Source organism: Callithrix jacchus, chromosome 9, assembly GCF_049354715.1.
Source record: "Callithrix jacchus isolate 240 chromosome 9, calJac240_pri, whole genome shotgun sequence".
NCBI classification, from domain to species: Eukaryota; Metazoa; Chordata; class Mammalia; order Primates; family Cebidae; genus Callithrix; species Callithrix jacchus.
The window spans coordinates 127101221-127117659 of record NC_133510.1 but is presented as its reverse complement, the minus strand read 5'-3'; the positions used below and the strand labels follow the sequence as shown (position 1 = coordinate 127117659).

The 16439-nt window shown below is 49.9% G+C and overlaps 1 protein-coding gene and 1 non-coding gene across 8 annotated transcripts in view; both read right to left on the bottom strand.

Moving 5' to 3' along the window:
* Positions 1 to 296: 296 nt before the first annotated feature.
* DNAH10 (dynein axonemal heavy chain 10) overlaps positions 297 to 16439 on the bottom strand; it is a 173561-nt gene continuing 157418 nt past the window's right edge. For 6 of the 7 annotated variants that reach the window (XM_078337642.1, XM_035258092.3, XM_035258094.3 and 3 more), the window contains 14 exons: positions 12334 to 12438; positions 11769 to 11923; positions 11088 to 11242; positions 9279 to 9462; positions 7536 to 7736; positions 6383 to 6592; positions 6112 to 6207; positions 5306 to 5477; positions 4424 to 4555; positions 4049 to 4260; positions 3788 to 3955; positions 2453 to 2633; positions 1244 to 1389; positions 297 to 678 (listed from right to left, as the gene is read on the bottom strand). In XM_078337642.1, the coding sequence (XP_078193768.1) occupies positions 532 to 678; positions 1244 to 1389; positions 2453 to 2633; positions 3788 to 3955; positions 4049 to 4260; positions 4424 to 4555; positions 5306 to 5477; positions 6112 to 6207; positions 6383 to 6592; positions 7536 to 7736; positions 9279 to 9462; positions 11088 to 11242; positions 11769 to 11923; positions 12334 to 12438 (2264 nt within the window). In that variant the 3' untranslated portion in view covers positions 297 to 531. Of the gene's footprint in view, positions 679 to 1243; positions 1390 to 2452; positions 2634 to 3294; positions 3620 to 3787; positions 3956 to 4048; positions 4261 to 4423; positions 4556 to 5305; positions 5478 to 6111; positions 6208 to 6382; positions 6593 to 7535; positions 7737 to 9278; positions 9463 to 11087; positions 11243 to 11768; positions 11924 to 12333; positions 12439 to 16439 lie in introns of those variants that run through there. The other variant, XM_035258095.3, reaches the window with a different exon arrangement.
* On the bottom strand, positions 14046 to 14186 carry LOC118144520 (U4 spliceosomal RNA). The gene has a single exon (XR_004729294.1). It is a non-coding gene; the product is annotated as a U4 spliceosomal RNA (small nuclear RNA).

Below are 16439 nucleotides of genomic sequence, written 5' to 3'. Positions count from 1 at the left end.
ACTAAGCTCAACAGCCTCACAGTCACCCTGGCAGCTCAGAGCCAAAGGAGCCAGGGCCAGAGAGTTCTAGAAGGGGGAGAAGTGGCTGCAGGTGACTGGCCACTTCTGCTCGCTCCCGACATCATCAGCCCTTCTTGCCAAAAAGGTTCATCTGCTGAAACAGACCAGGATGGCAAAAAACACACCTCTGGGAATTACATTAGGATTCTCACTTGTGCCAACGCGATGCATGTCAGGCACTTTTGCCTAATCAAGTGTTCTCTGAGAAGGAAAAGAAAACTCCACACATCTTAAAATACTCTCCAATATTTACCTGTTGATTATATAGAGTCCTTTAAAAATAGCATTAAAAACAAAACCGTTCAGGTTAATTTGTATGGAAAGAGGTATAAATGGCCGATTTCCAATGAAAAATCAGTTCAATCCCTCTCCTGCCTCTTGAGAGGCCCCAAGAAATGACAGCAGACCCAGTCACTCTTCCTGATCAGCCCCAGATTCAGAATTCATGACACAGTTTTCTTCGCCCAAACGTTAATCAGAATTCAGGGTGAGGCATACTCCTTGCAGCACCCAGTGAGAAATGTGCCTTGTGGTAAAGAGGTCAGCTTCAAAGACCAATCCAACACCCATGGCGTTCCTTCTCGTGGAGGTGGTGTAGACAGGGGTCCGGAAGGTATTCTGCAAGAGAAAGGCAGGTGAGACACCCCCTTAGAGAGAGGGTGGAGGGGGTGAAGGTGCAGTCTTAAAAGTGCTTGACAGGCCAGAGGAGCCAGGGCCAGAGACTGTATCTGAGAACACACACGGGGCCAGGGCTTCGCAGGGCCACCCTCCACCAGCTTCACGGGAACCTGGCTTCACACAGAGACACTGGTTAAAAGTGGGTCCTGGCCCAGGCAGAGCAGAAGGCATCTGCTGTCCACACCAGAGGAAACCACTTTATGACTCAGGCAACGTCTGCAGCATTTCACAAGAGGGCAGGGAGTCTCCCCTTGGTTAGTCTAGACCACAGGATTACAACTTGAGCCTGCCACCTGTGGAAAGATCAGCATCCACGCACGTGTGCAACCGCGTGCCTTTCCCGGGAAGCAGCTCTGCAGCTTTTATCATGGCTTCAAGACTCCCCCAGCCCATAAAGCTCAGGCACCCTTGTTCGGAAAAGCAGGACTATTGGAACCACCTCAGCCATAACTACAGTCAGAAGAGGAAGCTCCCTGGTATCAGAGAGGAGGGGCTGGGGCTTCACCTGCAGCTTGAGGCGGTGTGCTTCAATGGGGATGATCTTCAGGATCGGCAGGTCCACAACCAGCACCTTGGGTTTGCTCTTGATAAGACAGCCTTTCTCTATATCCCAGTCAGCACCCTCCAGGTACAGTCCTGAGACAAAGCATCCTAGAGACACAGGGGAGAGCCTGGATACAAACGGAGCATCCACGGCCCACCAGGAGTGGCTCTATCAGGTGCACACACAGCAACACACAGGCCACTGGCTGGTCTCCTCCCCAGCACACCGGGACACAGCCCAGGCCCTCCTCCAGCGCTTCTGTCCTGCCCACCGCCCCTCTGTGGAGGAGCAGCCCAGGCAGGAGACCCCATAGCCCTCCTCCATGGCCCAGAGAAGTGGGTGTGGGGTGGTGGCCTCTCCCCCAGGAATGAGGCATCAGAGCACACACACTTAGACCACCCTGGGCCCTGAGGCTGCTACCAGAGTCAGAATGGGCACAATGGCAACCCCAGCTACACTGTGAGCTGAAGTGGCTTCCGAGCAGGAAGTCAAAGCCTCACAAAGTGGTCTCCAAGAGGAGGACCCAGAAGATGTGCAGAGAGAGGAGTACGCTCATGTGGCCCCAGAGAGGGCAGCAGCCCGGACACCCGCCAGCTCCCCTGCCATTGGGACCTGGGAGAGTCCCTACATCTTTATCACTGGCCATCTCAAAAGAGATTTTGTTCCTTGCAGTTAAGTGAACTCTAAGACAACATGACCCCAGGAAACAGCAGCTTCCAGCTCTCATGTGCACAGTCAGTAACCAGTGTCTAAGAGTGAAGTTATGGCATAATTTAGGAGTTCCAGCCAAGTTAGTCCACACTGCTTGGTGGCTCCGTGCCCCTGCCCCTGTCAAGGGTTACAGGAAAGCCACCTGATGCTTTTTGCAAGAGCTAATTCTGACCTAGGAGCCCACTTCCCATGAACTAGCAGAGTGAACGTGGTTCAGGTCTCCCCTGCCATTGACCCCAGGTCTCAACAGAGAAAGTGGAAGAGAAACTTCCGTATTCGCCCTCAGAGGTGTTAAGATTCGGGCAGTCCACAGACACAGGAAATCTTTGCAGCAGGCTGGCTTTCAAACATGGCCTGGCCCATTGTGGCCCATACTATGCCTGTCCCTTTGACTTGGAGGTGGCTCAAGGAGAGAAATCCTAAGTGAGAGGCTGTGGATCCCTAACGAGCTGACCGTACCTTGTCCCGCCCGCTCATTCACTTCATCTGCATCCTGGAACTTGGTCACTTGTGTGAACAAGGTGGAGCGGTCCAGTGGCCAGCCGTTCTTCCGGCAGGTGGCCTGTACCAGTGCCGTGAGGTAGGATTCGGGGATGTGCAGCCCCGAGAGCCACATCACGCTGGGCTCACTCTCAGTAACCTGGGGAGAAGAGAGCAAGTGCTGGGAACCTGGGGCTACCATCCAAGGCCAGGGCAAAGCTGGCCTGGGAGCTTAGTTTATGATAAAAGACGTGTTTTACCTGAGTAGCCAAAGATGGCGCTGGCACAACTGGCAGCCTGTTTGAGAAAAACAGTCTGGACTGCCACATTCCAGGTAGATCAAAGATTTAGATATAAAAGTAAAACCATCAAAGAACTGGACCACCTCTCCAACGAACGCTTTCACACCGTGGGGGAGGAATGCAAAGCCCAGAAGAAGAAAGAAAAGCCTTGCAGGTTTGACGACATAAAAATGTAAAACTTTTCTAAGGAAAAAATACTGTAAGCAAAGCCAAGGCTTAGACAGGCTGGGGAAAACGTCCGCAGCACTGGCAGACCAAAGGCGAATTTCTTTGATATGCAAAGAGCTCTTAAACATCAATGAAAAGGAGACCTCACTACAAATTAAATCCAGATACAAAAAGACAGTTCACAGAAAAAGAAACACAAAATGTCTGTGAGGATGTGAAAGACGCTCTGACCCAGCATAATTAGACATCAAAGCGAAACAGTGAGCTATGATTTCCACCTGTTAGGTACGCAGTGCTGCAGAGCAGTGAGGAAATAAACACTCACACACTGTCTTTTCTAACAATCCAACAAGCGCTAGCGGAGTTTACATGCACACGCTCCTTGATCCAACTTTCCACTGCCAGAATTTACCCATGGAATACACCCCTATGCATATTCATAGACATGTTCACCAGAAAGTTATTTGTATTAGCAGAAAAAAAAATACGGTAACCCCCTAAATGTAGGCGGGTACCATATTTTTAGGATACGGAAGGAGGAGAAAGGATATGGAACATCTGTGCAACGGCATACTCTAAAAAGGAGCAAGCTCGCTTTCTGTGTTCTAACATGGAACAAGCGCCAAGATAAACGCTGAGATAACATAGTTAGGGATGTAAAATATGCTTCGAAGTCCTGAAAATAAAGGAAAAACAAAAGATACAGATATGCTTGTAAGAATCTCAGACCATTCCCAGAGCACCCAGTAAACTAACAGAGGTTACTGCTGGGGAATGGAAAGGGGATTGGGAGGTGGTTTGAGGAAGTCTAGGTTGACAGAGGAGGTAGTGATGTGCCACCTACCCACAACATGTACTGGCTGAACCGCCGCAGGAAGTAGATCATCCAGTTTCCAAGGGACTTCAACGTGTCAGGAGCAAGCTTTCTCCAGATATTAGGGATATTCCCGAGAAAAAGAGACCTGGCCACATCGTCTAACTCACTGCTCATTCCAACTTCTCCAGCCAAGGCCTGTTAAGAATCGAGAGCAATCGGGCAAGACTCGGTGAGAGCCCCAGGTGCTACCTGTCTAGGTGGTAATCTGCACGTGAGAGGCAGGCTCACCCTCTGAAGCTCAGCCAGAGACTTGCTCATCCGGCCCACAAGCCTGTTGAAGCGCTCCAGCTCCTGCAGGAGCACCACCGACGTCGGGGAGATTCCCGTTCCGAGGCGCTTCCTCACCTGGTCCAAGTCAAAGACTTTGGGCACCTTGTTTTCTATGTCTTTGGCCACTTGGTCAATATAATCATCGCGGCTGATGCCACTGCTGGATTCCCCTAAAACCAGGACACTTTTCAGAGACAGCAAGGTATCTGTGTACAGAACCAGGGCCTCCTGAGCCTGCCGGTTCAGGGAAGGGCATCAGCAATGTGGGAGAGCTACGAGAAGCAATCGTAAAACCCCAATCAAACTAACGAAGTCGTCCGGAGTAGAGTTTACCTGTCTGAGGCTGCAGCTCCAGCAGGTGAGCCCACATGTCCCGAGCTGCCTGCGTGTAATAGCCAATCTCGGCGTTGGAGTGGAGACCAAACACTTCCGGCGTGTTGGCAAGCGGGAGGGCCTCAATGGCTTCTGCAGTCACAGAGAACCACGGAAGTGGCACTGTCCCTCCACCTTCGCTTTCTCAGGGCCCACAGCCTCAGAGTCCCCAGACATGCAAGACTAATTTCCACTGTTTAGAGGACAACTTTTTGTTTTGAGCCAGGATCTCAGTGACCCAGGCTAGGGTGGAGTGCAGTGGCACAATCACAGCTCACTACAGCCCCAACCTCCTAGGTTCAAGCATCTCTCCCATCTCAGCCTCCCAAGTAGCTGGGAGTACAGGTGTTCACCACCACATTCAACTAATTTATTTTATTTTTTGTTTTTTGGGTTTAATTTTTTTTTTTTTTAGTAGAGATGGGATCTTGCTTGGTCTTGAACTCCTGGGCTCAAGCGATCTGCCCTTCTTGGCCTTCCAAAGACGGGATTACAGGTGCAAGCCACCATGACCAGCCAACGGCCTGCTTTTAATGTAAAAATTCTACACTCCACACCCAATCCAGCCGTATGTTCTTCTTCTATGAATATGGTTCAGTGAGCTTCACCGTGGCCACTCTGCCCTTCCAGGTGGAACCTGATCTATTGACCATCATTCCAGGATGGGAAATCTGCACTCTATCAGCTCTGCAGCCAGGAGGCATCTGCCAACCCACCTAACAAGCCGAACAGACCACACCTGACCAGCTGAGGAGCCCCTACCAGGAGAGGAACCAGCTGAAATGCATGGTATCCCTTAGAAAAAGCCTTGAAAATAACTTTTTTGTGTCTGAGAAATCTCACCAACAAATTTCTCCTTTCCGTCACCAACAGGGATTTTATAGTCCACTTCCTTGTTCCGGAAGAAGTGGAACGGCTGGAAAGTATCAAAAATGAAGTCCCCCAGGTACTCATCCATGTAGATGGTCAGGATGCGGCGATCAAAGCTGTCGATAGCCCGGCCTCCATACATGACCTGAAATTAGAGGGCCCGAGAGCCGGCCAGGGACTCAGAACCTTCTGTGCGCATCCTGGGGGCCTGGGGCCAGAGACTCGCCCAGGGTCAAGAGACTCCTGCGACCTGGCTGCTGGAAGGCCAGAACCTGTTAACTTGCATAATCTGTGGGGCCACTGTTCACACAAGTGTTCTTGGCTTTGACAGTTTCCCAAGGGACAGGGCCCAAAGCAGGAGGCAGCCCTCATGAAGTGCTGGGAGCCCCTGTGCCGCAGACACAGTCCCCAAAACACATTGAACAAACAGCCGAAGAAGCCAGCAGCTGCTTCTGTCTTTGGAATTGATGTCACTGCCTGAGCCACGTGCAGACAACCGGGAGAGCTTCCTGTGAGCTCAGCCTAAGGAGCCAGGTGAGGCAAGGGACTAGAGGATGCCTAGCCTGAATCCCCAGCCATGGCTCCAGCTCAGGGAACCCGTGTGAACGGAGCTCACTTAGGACAAAGAACAACCGGTGAGAGCAGGGACAATGTCACAGAGACCCAAGGGAACAGGAGCAGAAGAGGCCGGCCCTGAGGGCTCAGAGGAAAACAGGGGCACAAGGCCACAGCTCTGTAGCCCCAGAAGCACCTGCAGAAAGATCCCCAGGCACCCTTACCTCTCCAATTAGGTACTTGAGGCTGCCCCACGGGATCCTCGGGTCCCGTTGCTGAAAAGCTTTCGTTAAGTATGTGTTCAGAATTTCCATGCAGACCTTAAAAGAAGAGAACACGCTCATTATACTGAAACCCACCAAGCTGTTCACATTCTGATACTTTTCTGAAAAGACAGCTGGGACGGCGCAACCCTGCTGCGGCTGAACTGGAGGGAAGTCAGGGAGGCAGCGGCCGCCTAAGGGAGCCGTTTCCAAGGAGAAGCAGCGCCGTCACCTGGAAGTCAGACTCATTGAAGTCATAGTACACGTTCCAGCCAATCTTCCCGAACTTCCTTCTCTCCTGCACCACAGCATGGAAGAACGCCAGCACGTAGACCAGCGGCTTGAAGGCAGGGTGCGGGCACTGGTCCAGCATTTCATGAGAGATCTTGAAGTAAGTTGCCCTCATGTTGAGTTTCAGCCCATTGGGCGGCTCAGTGACAACCTTCAGAAGAGAAGAAAACCAACTGTGATGGAAACCGCAGGCCCACGAGCTTCGAGGAGTGTGCAGAACGTAGCCTCTTGGCTTTCCCATCTTTATGGAGCCATCTGTCCGAGACCTCCAAAAGGTAAAGTCTCTTGTCCAGGGCCAGGCTAAGAAGTGAAAGGACATGTTCTAGCTCTCAGGGTCAAGGGTCTTTGACCTCCTCTGAACCATGAGATCCTTTACTGGGAGGCCGAGGCGGGTGGATCACGAGGTCAAGAGATCGAGACCATCCTGGTCAACATGGTGAAACCCCATCTCTACTAAAAATACAAAAAAAAAAATTAGCTGGGCACAGTGGTGCGTGCCTGTAATCCCAGCTACTCAGGAGGCTGAGGCAGGAGAATTGCCTGAACCCAGGAGGCGGAGGTTGCAGTGAGCCGAGATCGCGCCATTGCACTCCAGCCTGGGTAACAAGCACGAAACTCCGTCTCAAAACAAACAAACAAACAAAAAAATGAAAGTAAAGTCTTCCCTCCGCCTCCCCAGAAAGAGAAAGAGAGAGATTGAGAGAGAGAGAGAGGACACAAAACCCTTCCAGAAGAATACCCTGGAGAATAAATTAAATGGGGCATATAAACCACCCAAAACTTCTGCCATCAGCACTAGAGTCCTGCAGGCTGCAGGTGGGCCCATGAAGTTATGAACAGCAGCCTAGATATTGTTAGGAACACATGCAGAATTGGTAGAGACAGGCCCGGGAGTCACAGACACCAAACCCAGGACAGCAGCTCCCTCTGAAGAGAGAGAGAGGTGGGATTGAGAAGGGTTTCAGCCACAAGGTTTCAACTGCACTGAGGCTTATTTCTACACATGCACACGCACACCACACCACCCCAGAGCAAGATGGTAGTGATCTGAGAAGCTGGGTGGTGGGCATGGTGGTGCCCATCCTGAAGCAGACCTTCAGGGACTTCTGCAGAATCCCAATGGGGAATCCCTTGGTGGGGTCCGTGGTGAGCCACAGGCGGAAGTCTGGGTGGGGCTTGGTGATCCTCTCCAAGGACTTCTCCAGATCTTTCAGCCACTTGACCAGGAGGTGGCAGTTCTGCAGCATGAGCCACTGCCCGCGAGCCACCGCGGTCTCCAGCAGCTGCAGGGCCACCTGCGCCAGGGGAGACAAAGAAGGAGAAGGGTGAGTTGCCACCTGAACCTAACCCCGTGCTCTTCAGAGACCCACTCCACACCCACAGACAGGCGATGGCCAGCTCCAGCAGAAGCCACAAGAAAGCCAAGAATCCAGGCACCACAGGGGAGCCTTCAAAGAAACCATCCTTCAGAAACCCCATGGGCCCCGCGGGTGCACTGAGCTGGTCACACACAGCCCGGAGGGTGGGTGAGCGTTTTGCACTCATCAGCCTCCCTGGCCTGAGAAGACCCAACTTCTCCCACATGGTCACTCCTGTCCCCTCAGGAGCCCTGAGCAGGGCTGCAAGAGAACAGCTAAAGCCCACCAGGAAGTAGGGACTGTAACATCTTAAGGGCCTAGGCCTGGAAAACAATCACCATGTTCCCTCCCAAATGTATCAAAGCACAAACAAGCTAAACACACACAGCAAGTCTTGGTTTCTGAAATGGCTTAAAACTTATATGAGTGCTGACATTACAATAGCTTCTTTCAGGGTTGAGAGAGCTGGCCCACCTTGAGGGTGCCTGGGGCTTGCCTCCTGCGCCATCCAGCATGGGTACTGCCATCCTCATCTCACCCAGGGCTTCCAGCAGCAGAGGGGCTTACCCAGAGCCTCGCAGACAGTCCATAGCAAAGCGGGGACTGGCAGTCAGCTCCCTCTGACCCCAACACGCGTGCCTGCAACCTGACGCACAGGCTTTTCCTGCGAGCTTTGTCTCACATTGTACTGAACTTGCGTAGGGAGTTCTAGCAGGGAGCATTGTGATACAGAGAGGCAGAACCACAGCAAAGAAAGCTCACTGGCTCAGAGGGGTAGGAGGACTCATGCCCCAGTTCTGTCCCAAATGGTCCTTGGCTCAGCCTCTCTCAACCCATCTCCTTGGCCATGCAGCTGGGGGCATAATAAACCTGATCCACAACGGGGATGTTTCAGGGACTAAGGGAGGTAAGGACTGTGTGAAAGGGCTTTGGAAACGGCACGGCCTGGGCACTGTGGCTCATGCCTATGATCCCAACACTTTGGGAGGCTGAGGTGGGAAGATCACTTGAGCCCAGGAGTTCAAGACCAGCCAAGGCAACATGGTGAGACTCCTTCTCTACAAAAAATAAAAAAAATAAAAAAAATTAGCCAGGCATGGTGACGTGTGCCTGTAGTCCCAGCTGCTACTGGGGAGGCGGAGGCAGGACGATCACCTGAGCTCAGGAGGTGGCGGCTGCAGTGAGCCATGTTTGTACCACTGCACTCCAGCCTGGGTGACAGAGGGAGACCCTGTCTCAAAAAGGAAAGAAAAAGGGGAAAAAAGAAAACAGCACAGCACCATGATCACAACACGAGGCTGTGAAACCATAACTGTCACTGTCACCTTTCCAACCCTTCATGACTGCTTCTCAGCTCAGAAATGCATCCAGCTTATCTGTGGCGTGGTACACTCAGCTTAAATCCAGGTTAGCTCCTCCTTAGCAGACACCAGGGACCTCCCCTACATGTAGAGCTAGTTCCTTCCAGCCACAAATTACCTTTTCTTGACCTTGACCCATTGCAAGGAATTTGAGGCGGTTTCCTCCAAAACCACTGCGCTCCGCCAATTTCATAAGATCACTGGCAGGGTCAGAGCCGGGACTCAGGATAAACACGATCGGCGAATTTGGAGTGCTCTGCTCAAAAATAGCTTCAAAGCTGATCATTGGGGGCTGCACGTACCTGGTGAAAGAAACACAGAAAACTTTCCGGGAGGACAGCTCCAGACCACAGGCTGGTCTGATCAGCGGTCTCCTCCAGAACCTTCTGACCACTCCTCTGGGACAGCTCTTTGCAGTGTTCCCTGCTAGATTCCAGTTCTACACACGTCTCCCACCCTGATGGGGAACTCCTGGACGACGGGGACTTCTCTGCACGCCCTGCACACTGGATTCAGTCGGTCTGTGCTGAGCTGGGCACCTCAGCTTGCCCTCCAGGTGGACCTGCCCATGGCACCAAACCCTGAGGTCCCACACCCGCAGCTCCACAGGCGTGTCCTGGATGGTGCACGTCTTGAGTTTTGAGTTTTATGTGTGGGTTTTTTTCTTCTTTTTTAAATTTAGAGATAGCATCTTACTCTGTTGCCCAGGCCTTCACTACAGGTGTGCATCACCACACCTGGCTAATTTTTTTTATTTTTTAGAGGCAGTGTCTCGTTACGTTGCCCAGGCTGGCCTCAAACTCCTGGCCTCAAGCGAACCTCCCGCATCAGCCTCCTGAAGTGCTGGGATTGCAGGTGTGAGCCACCGCACTTGACCCAGATATGTATTTTAAAATTCATTGCCAACACAAAAATATTGGGAGATTCCAGGTAAAAATCTGAAGTCCTAGCTTCTTTCGGAGTCAGAGGATCCAGCCACTTTGGGTTCCCAACAGCACGTGGTATCAGTCAGCAGGAGCTAAAGGCAGCTGCCCAGGGACCAGGACCCAGGACCAGGGACCAGCTGCCCAGGGACCAGCCCTGCTGGCTGCAAGGGCACATCTGAGCCGCAGCCCCACGCTCTCTGCCTGGCCTCGCACCCCATGCTAGAGCTACACTGCCCAGTGCAGCGGCCACGAGGCACACGCGGCTACTGAGCACTTAAAATGCGGCCAGCCGCAATTGGGATATGCTGTTAAGTGTGAATTCAACCAGGTTTTGAAGACTTAGTACCAAAAAAAGCATGTAAAATGTCTCATTCATGTTCCTATTGATTACACATTCAGATGAGAATTTTAATATATTCAGTTAAATAAAACACGTTATTACTATTAATTGTGCCCATTTCTTTTTTTTTTTTTTTTTTTTGAGACGGATTTTCGCTCTTGTTACCCAGACTGGAGTGCAATGGCGCGATCTCAGCTCACCGCAACCTCCGCCTCCTGGGTTCAGGCAATTCTCCTGCCTCAGCCTCCCAAGTAGCTGGGATTACAGGCACGCGCCACCATGCCCAGCTAATTTTTTGTATTTTTAGTAGAGACGGGGTTTCACCATGTTGACCAGAATGGTTTTGATCTCTTGACCTCGCGATCCACCCACCTCGGCCTCCCAAAGTGCTGGGATTACAGGCTTGAGCCACCACGCCCGGCCTACAATTAATTGCTCCCACTTCTTTTCTCCCAGAACTTTTGAAACTGCATACGTGTCTCACATCAAATTTCTCACAAATAGCGCTGTTCTAGAATACTGAAGAATTCTAGAATATTGGCTATCAAATATTGCAGCTGTCTCGGGAGCTGGTCAGCCTGCTTGCTTTGAGTCCAAGGTGGGAGGATGCTAGAGAGTCCACCCCACGGAAAGTGGCAAATCAACAAAATGACACACTTACTTCTCTCCCATTGTCACAGTCACATAGTCAGTCACTGCCCGATAGACCCGGTCCACACGGAAACAGCGCAAAATGAGCAACTTCTGGAAAGGGGTGATGTTCTTATCGTACCCCAAGGGGAATGGAAACTGCTCCAATGAGTCCAGGTCATACCACTGGGAAAAGCAAAGAATATTCACGGCGGCATCAACCCAGAAATGACAGACGTCCCCATTTGTGTGTGAAGGTGGCAAAAGCCACGGGAAAGGGATGAGAATCTACAGGTGTGCTAACAAGGCCACCTGGTCAGGTCAGTCATTCTCCACCCCAAAGACTGAAATTCAGAAAGGAAGGAACCGAGTCTTATTTACTGAGTCCCCAGTGTCCATCAAGGGACATGGTACATGGTAGATACCCATAACTATTTCTTGGATGGAATGGGTGGGTAGGTGGATGGATGGGTTGGTGGGTGGGTGGATGGATGGACGGAAGGACGGGTGGACAGGTAGATGGTTGGATCTCTCATATAGCTAGCTGAATTAGCCAAGGGAGAATTCCAACCAGGGAGTTAGAGGGCACTGATGACACACTGACTAGATGACTCGAAGGAGTGTCTTCTTTTAAGGGGATGGGCCACAGTTCAGGTTTGGAGATTGTGGACATGTGGGGAAGAAGACGAGGAGAAAGGGAGCGTGTGCTCACCTCCTGCCAGGCATTCTGATTATTCTCCACGTCATCAGGAAGTTGCCCGAAGATGTCTGAAAACATTTCTGATAGAAGAATGATATCTTCCCATCCTTGGTCAGACAGCCAAGTGCAGGGCTTTTTTCTCCTGCTTTTCTCCAAGGAAATGTTTCCTAATCACAACAGAAGAGAAGCAAACAGCCATTGCGCTGCCTACACAAAGCAAGCAACTCTGCTTTGACTTCTCTCACTTTTGGAAAAAGTCCACCTCTCAAGAAGGAGACTGGAAGGAGGAAGTGGCCTGGGCTTGCCCTCGTCACCGCCAGTGACACCAACCCGGCGCTCACTGCAGCATCCAGCTTCCAGCCTCAGGGTGGCCCCAAAACAGAGGCTGGCTGCTCTGAGTTCAACCAGAGCCACTTCTGAGGCTGGAATGCTCAACTGGAGTAGTGAAAAATGCAGGGCTGTTGGAAGCCATGTTGGAAGGAGAATTTTTGTTCTTGTTTGTTTTAATGGACAAACTTATATACATGTATCGTGTGGGCAAGGAGACGGGAAGAATGAGGCTAGGCAAATTCATTACCTTTTAAAAAGAAATCTAGTTCTTCTTGAGGGACTCTCCCTTCTGCTTGTTCTATCTTGATGGTCATGTTAAAGGAAAAGAGTAGCTTGTGCCTCTCAAACAGCCCTGGGGGGAAAGAGCAGGTGAGTACTGATTTCTTAAAATCACTTTAAAAACCTGAGTTTCTTATGCCCACTGTGCTTGAATGTAAGTGAAATAAAATGAAACACTCAAACTGCATGGCTCTTTGCACCTAATGTCCACAAATATCTAAGTGCAGAAAACATGAGCTCAACTCCTAGGTTATGCCCAAGTGCAGTCTGCAGTGACATGCTCCTAATGTAACGGAAATGGCCGTGACTACAGGAGGCACAATCACACCATCCTGGGAAGAGGAAAAGCCAGTGAGGGCTGGTACAGTAGGGACACAGAGCCACCCTCTCAACCAAAGGCGGGCCGTTTGCCTGACTCTAGGGTGCGTGCTTGTCCATTACGGTCTAGAAGAAGTGTTGGCAAACTTTCTACAAAGGGCCAGATAGTAAATATTTTTGGCTTTGGAAGCTAGATGGTCTCTGTCATAACTACTCAACTCTGCCATTGTAGTACAAAAGCAACCACAGACAATATGTATACAAATGGATATGGCCCTGTTCCAATAAAACTTTATTTACAAACGCAGGCAGTGGGCCAGATTTGGATGCTGGCTGGGGGTCTGCCAACCTCTGCTGCAGAGGATGCACATTCCATCAACAGACTCTGTATTGATGGATGCAAAATACCAGCTTTCTTCTTTTTTGCTTTTTAACAGAAGACATGTGTTCCTGGGGGAAAAAATGTGTACGTCAAAATTTGTGATTTCAATTCTACTTTATAGGTGTACGAAGTATTGACTGTATCGGAGACAGGTTCTTTAGAGAGCATTTAAGTTCAAATGAGGCCATTAGGGTGGGCGCAGTCCAACCTCACTGGTGTCCTTACACGAGGAGGAAGTTTGGACACACAGAGACGCAGGGATTCACACAGAGAAGACAGACCCTGTGGGGACACAGCTACAAGACAGCCTCCTACAAGCCAAGGGGAGCGTCCTAAGGAGAAAGGAAATCTATTCAACTTGATTTTGGACTTCCGGCCTCCAAGACAATGAGAAAATAAATTTCTGTTGCTTCAGCCACCCAGTCGGTGGTGTTTTGTTACAGTGGGCATGGCAAACAAATACACCAAGCACTGGTGCATGTGAAATATCGCTGTCAGTAAGTACAGTGTCTCAGCAAAAGAGGACTGGGTGGCGACACGGGCGTGCCTTACCCACCCTCTGCTTTCTAGAGGTCACTCTACAGACCCCTGGTTAAAAACGGCCATTCTGAGTTTATCCCAACTCCCTTCCAAAAACCAACTGAAATCATGAGTTGTTTGTTTGTTTTTTCAGATGGAGTCTCGCTCTGTCGCCCAGGCTAGAGTGCAATGGTGCAATCTCGGCTCACTGCAACCTCTGCCTCCCGGGTTCAAGTGATTCTTCCACCTCAGCCTCCTGAGAGCTGGGACTACAGGCACACGCTATCACACCCAGTTAATTTTTGTATTTTTAGTAAAGACAAGGTTTCACCATGTTAGCCAGGATGTCTTCATCTCCTGACCTGGTGATCTGCCTGCCTCAGCCTTCCGAAGTGCTGGGATTACAGGCATGAGCCCCCACGCCAGGCCTAATGGTGAGTTTTGTTTTTTTTTTAATTCAGTCTCTGTAGAGACTGCCAAAAATTGCCAATGCCCACTATATTTTAAGTCGTCACGGCGGGGTACTGGGAAAAGTTTTCAACTGGCAATAATCGCACCTCGGATAAACCTCACTGGCTACGATACTGCCACTGCGCAAAGCTAATGGTGAGTCTTTTAAAAAGGTATAAACTCCCAGAAAATTGGAGAAAAGACAACAGCAATAAAATTTTGCAAGCTAGGCCAGGCACAGTGGCTCACACTTGTAATCCCACCACTTTGGGAGGCAAAGGTGGGCAGATCACTTGAGGTCATGAGTTCAAGATCAGCCTGGCCAACAAGGCAAAACCCTGTCTCTACTAAGCATAAAAAAAATTAGCCGGTGTGGTGGCGGGCACCTGCAGTCCCAGCTACTCAGGAGGCTGAGGCAGGAGAATTACTTGAACCCAGGAGGCAAATGTTGCAGTGAGTTAAGATCGCACCACTGCACTCCAGCCTGGGTGACAGAGCAACACTCTGTCTCAAAAATAATAATAATAATAAATTCCAAGCTACAGACAGATGGACAAGTGATAACTGATTCAGCAGAGCTGAGAAAGTTGACTCTCGCATGAGGAGGAGATGAAGCTGAGATGCATACCGCAGAACACATCAAGAGCTCAGGAACTGGCAGTACCAGATCCTTTGGAAGTGTGGGTGAATACAGGCTAAAAACAGGAAGATGGGTGGACAACTTGTCTTACAAGCAGTCAGATCCCAGATCCCCTCTCACTCCATGCTGCTAGGCAACTGCCTGCCCCACCCAAGTGAACGGTGGAAAAGATAAAGCAGGGTCTCTACACTGGGGAACACCAGGCATAGCTGAGGGAAAACCGTACTGAAAATATGGCTTTCAGTGAAAGTTTTCATAATAAATGTTGAAACTGATAGCCTTCTTTATCACATGGTTCCAAGAAGGCTGGCAGCCAGGATTACATACTCTAGGAAAAGGCTGAAGGTTCTTCATTGGGGAATCCTCAAGTCTCATGAGAAAAGAACTACAGTATTGGCATCTGGGAGGTCCCCCAATGACACACCACAGAGATTCGAGCCGCAAAATTCAGACTATGGGAAGCAACCCAATGATCATGCAGGTTTCCTCCACAAATAAATGCAAGGGGTGGGGCAGACACGGTGGCTTATGCTTCTAATCCCAGCACTTTGGGAGGCCAAGGCAGGAGGATATCTTAAGCTCAGGAGTTCAAGCCCAGCCTGGGCAACATGGCAAGACTACTGTCTCTACAAAAAAAAAAAATTAGCCAGGCATGGTGGCGTGCACCTGTAGTCCCAGTCTCTGAGGAGGCCGAGGTGGGAGGAATGCTTGAGCCTGGGAGATGGAGGTTGCAGTACGCTGTGATTGTGCTACTGCACTCCATCCTGGGCATCAGAGCCAGACTCTGATTTCTGTTGCTTAAGCCTCCCGAGTAGCTGGAATTACAGGTGTGTGCCACCACGCCCAGGTCATTTTTATATTTTTAGTAGAAATGGGGTTTTACTATGTTGGCCAGGATGGTCTTGACCTCCTGACCTTGTGATCAACCCACCTCGGCCTCCCAAAGTACTGGGATTACAGGTATGAGCCACCGTGCCTGGCCCCTGAGGTCCTCATTTAAACAAATGTGAACTATGACATAGATAATTGGGAATATTTGAAAACTAGGTATATGATGATATTAAGGAATTATTAATTTGGGGTGTGATAATGGCTTTATGTCTGTGTTTTGAGATAGAATCCTTCTATGTTATAGCAGGGATGGGCAAACCACAAGCCAGGGGCCAAAGCCAGCCTCTGCCTGTTTTTGCTAATAAAGTTTTATTGGAACACAGCCATGACCATTCACTTCCATAATGTCCAATGGTTGCTTTTGTGCTACAATGGCAGAAGTGACTAGTTGTGGCAGAAATCACCGAGCTTTCAAAGCCTAAAATACCTACTATCTGACCCTTACAGGAAGTTTGCTGACCTCTGTTTTAGAGACACAAACTAACATCCTTACAGATAAGTGATCTGAATATGAAGCAAATTTTCAACATAATCTGTGTTGATGGGAAACCCTGTTACATACAAACAAATCCAGAGCTGGTCACTGCCAGGCGAAGGCTGTGAAGAGGATCACAATATTCTCTTGTATGTGTTTTCCATAATAAAATTTTTTTTTAAAAAATCAATCATGTAGGGGTTGAAATATACTATAGTTACTTCGGAAAACAGTTTGGCAGTTCCTCAAAACTTAAACCTAGAATTATCCTATGACCCAGCAATTCCCTTCCTAGATATACCCCTAAAAGAATTAAAACCACACATTCACACAAAAACCTGTACAGATATGTTCACAGCAGCACTGTCTTAATAGCAAAAAAGCGAAACAACCCAAATG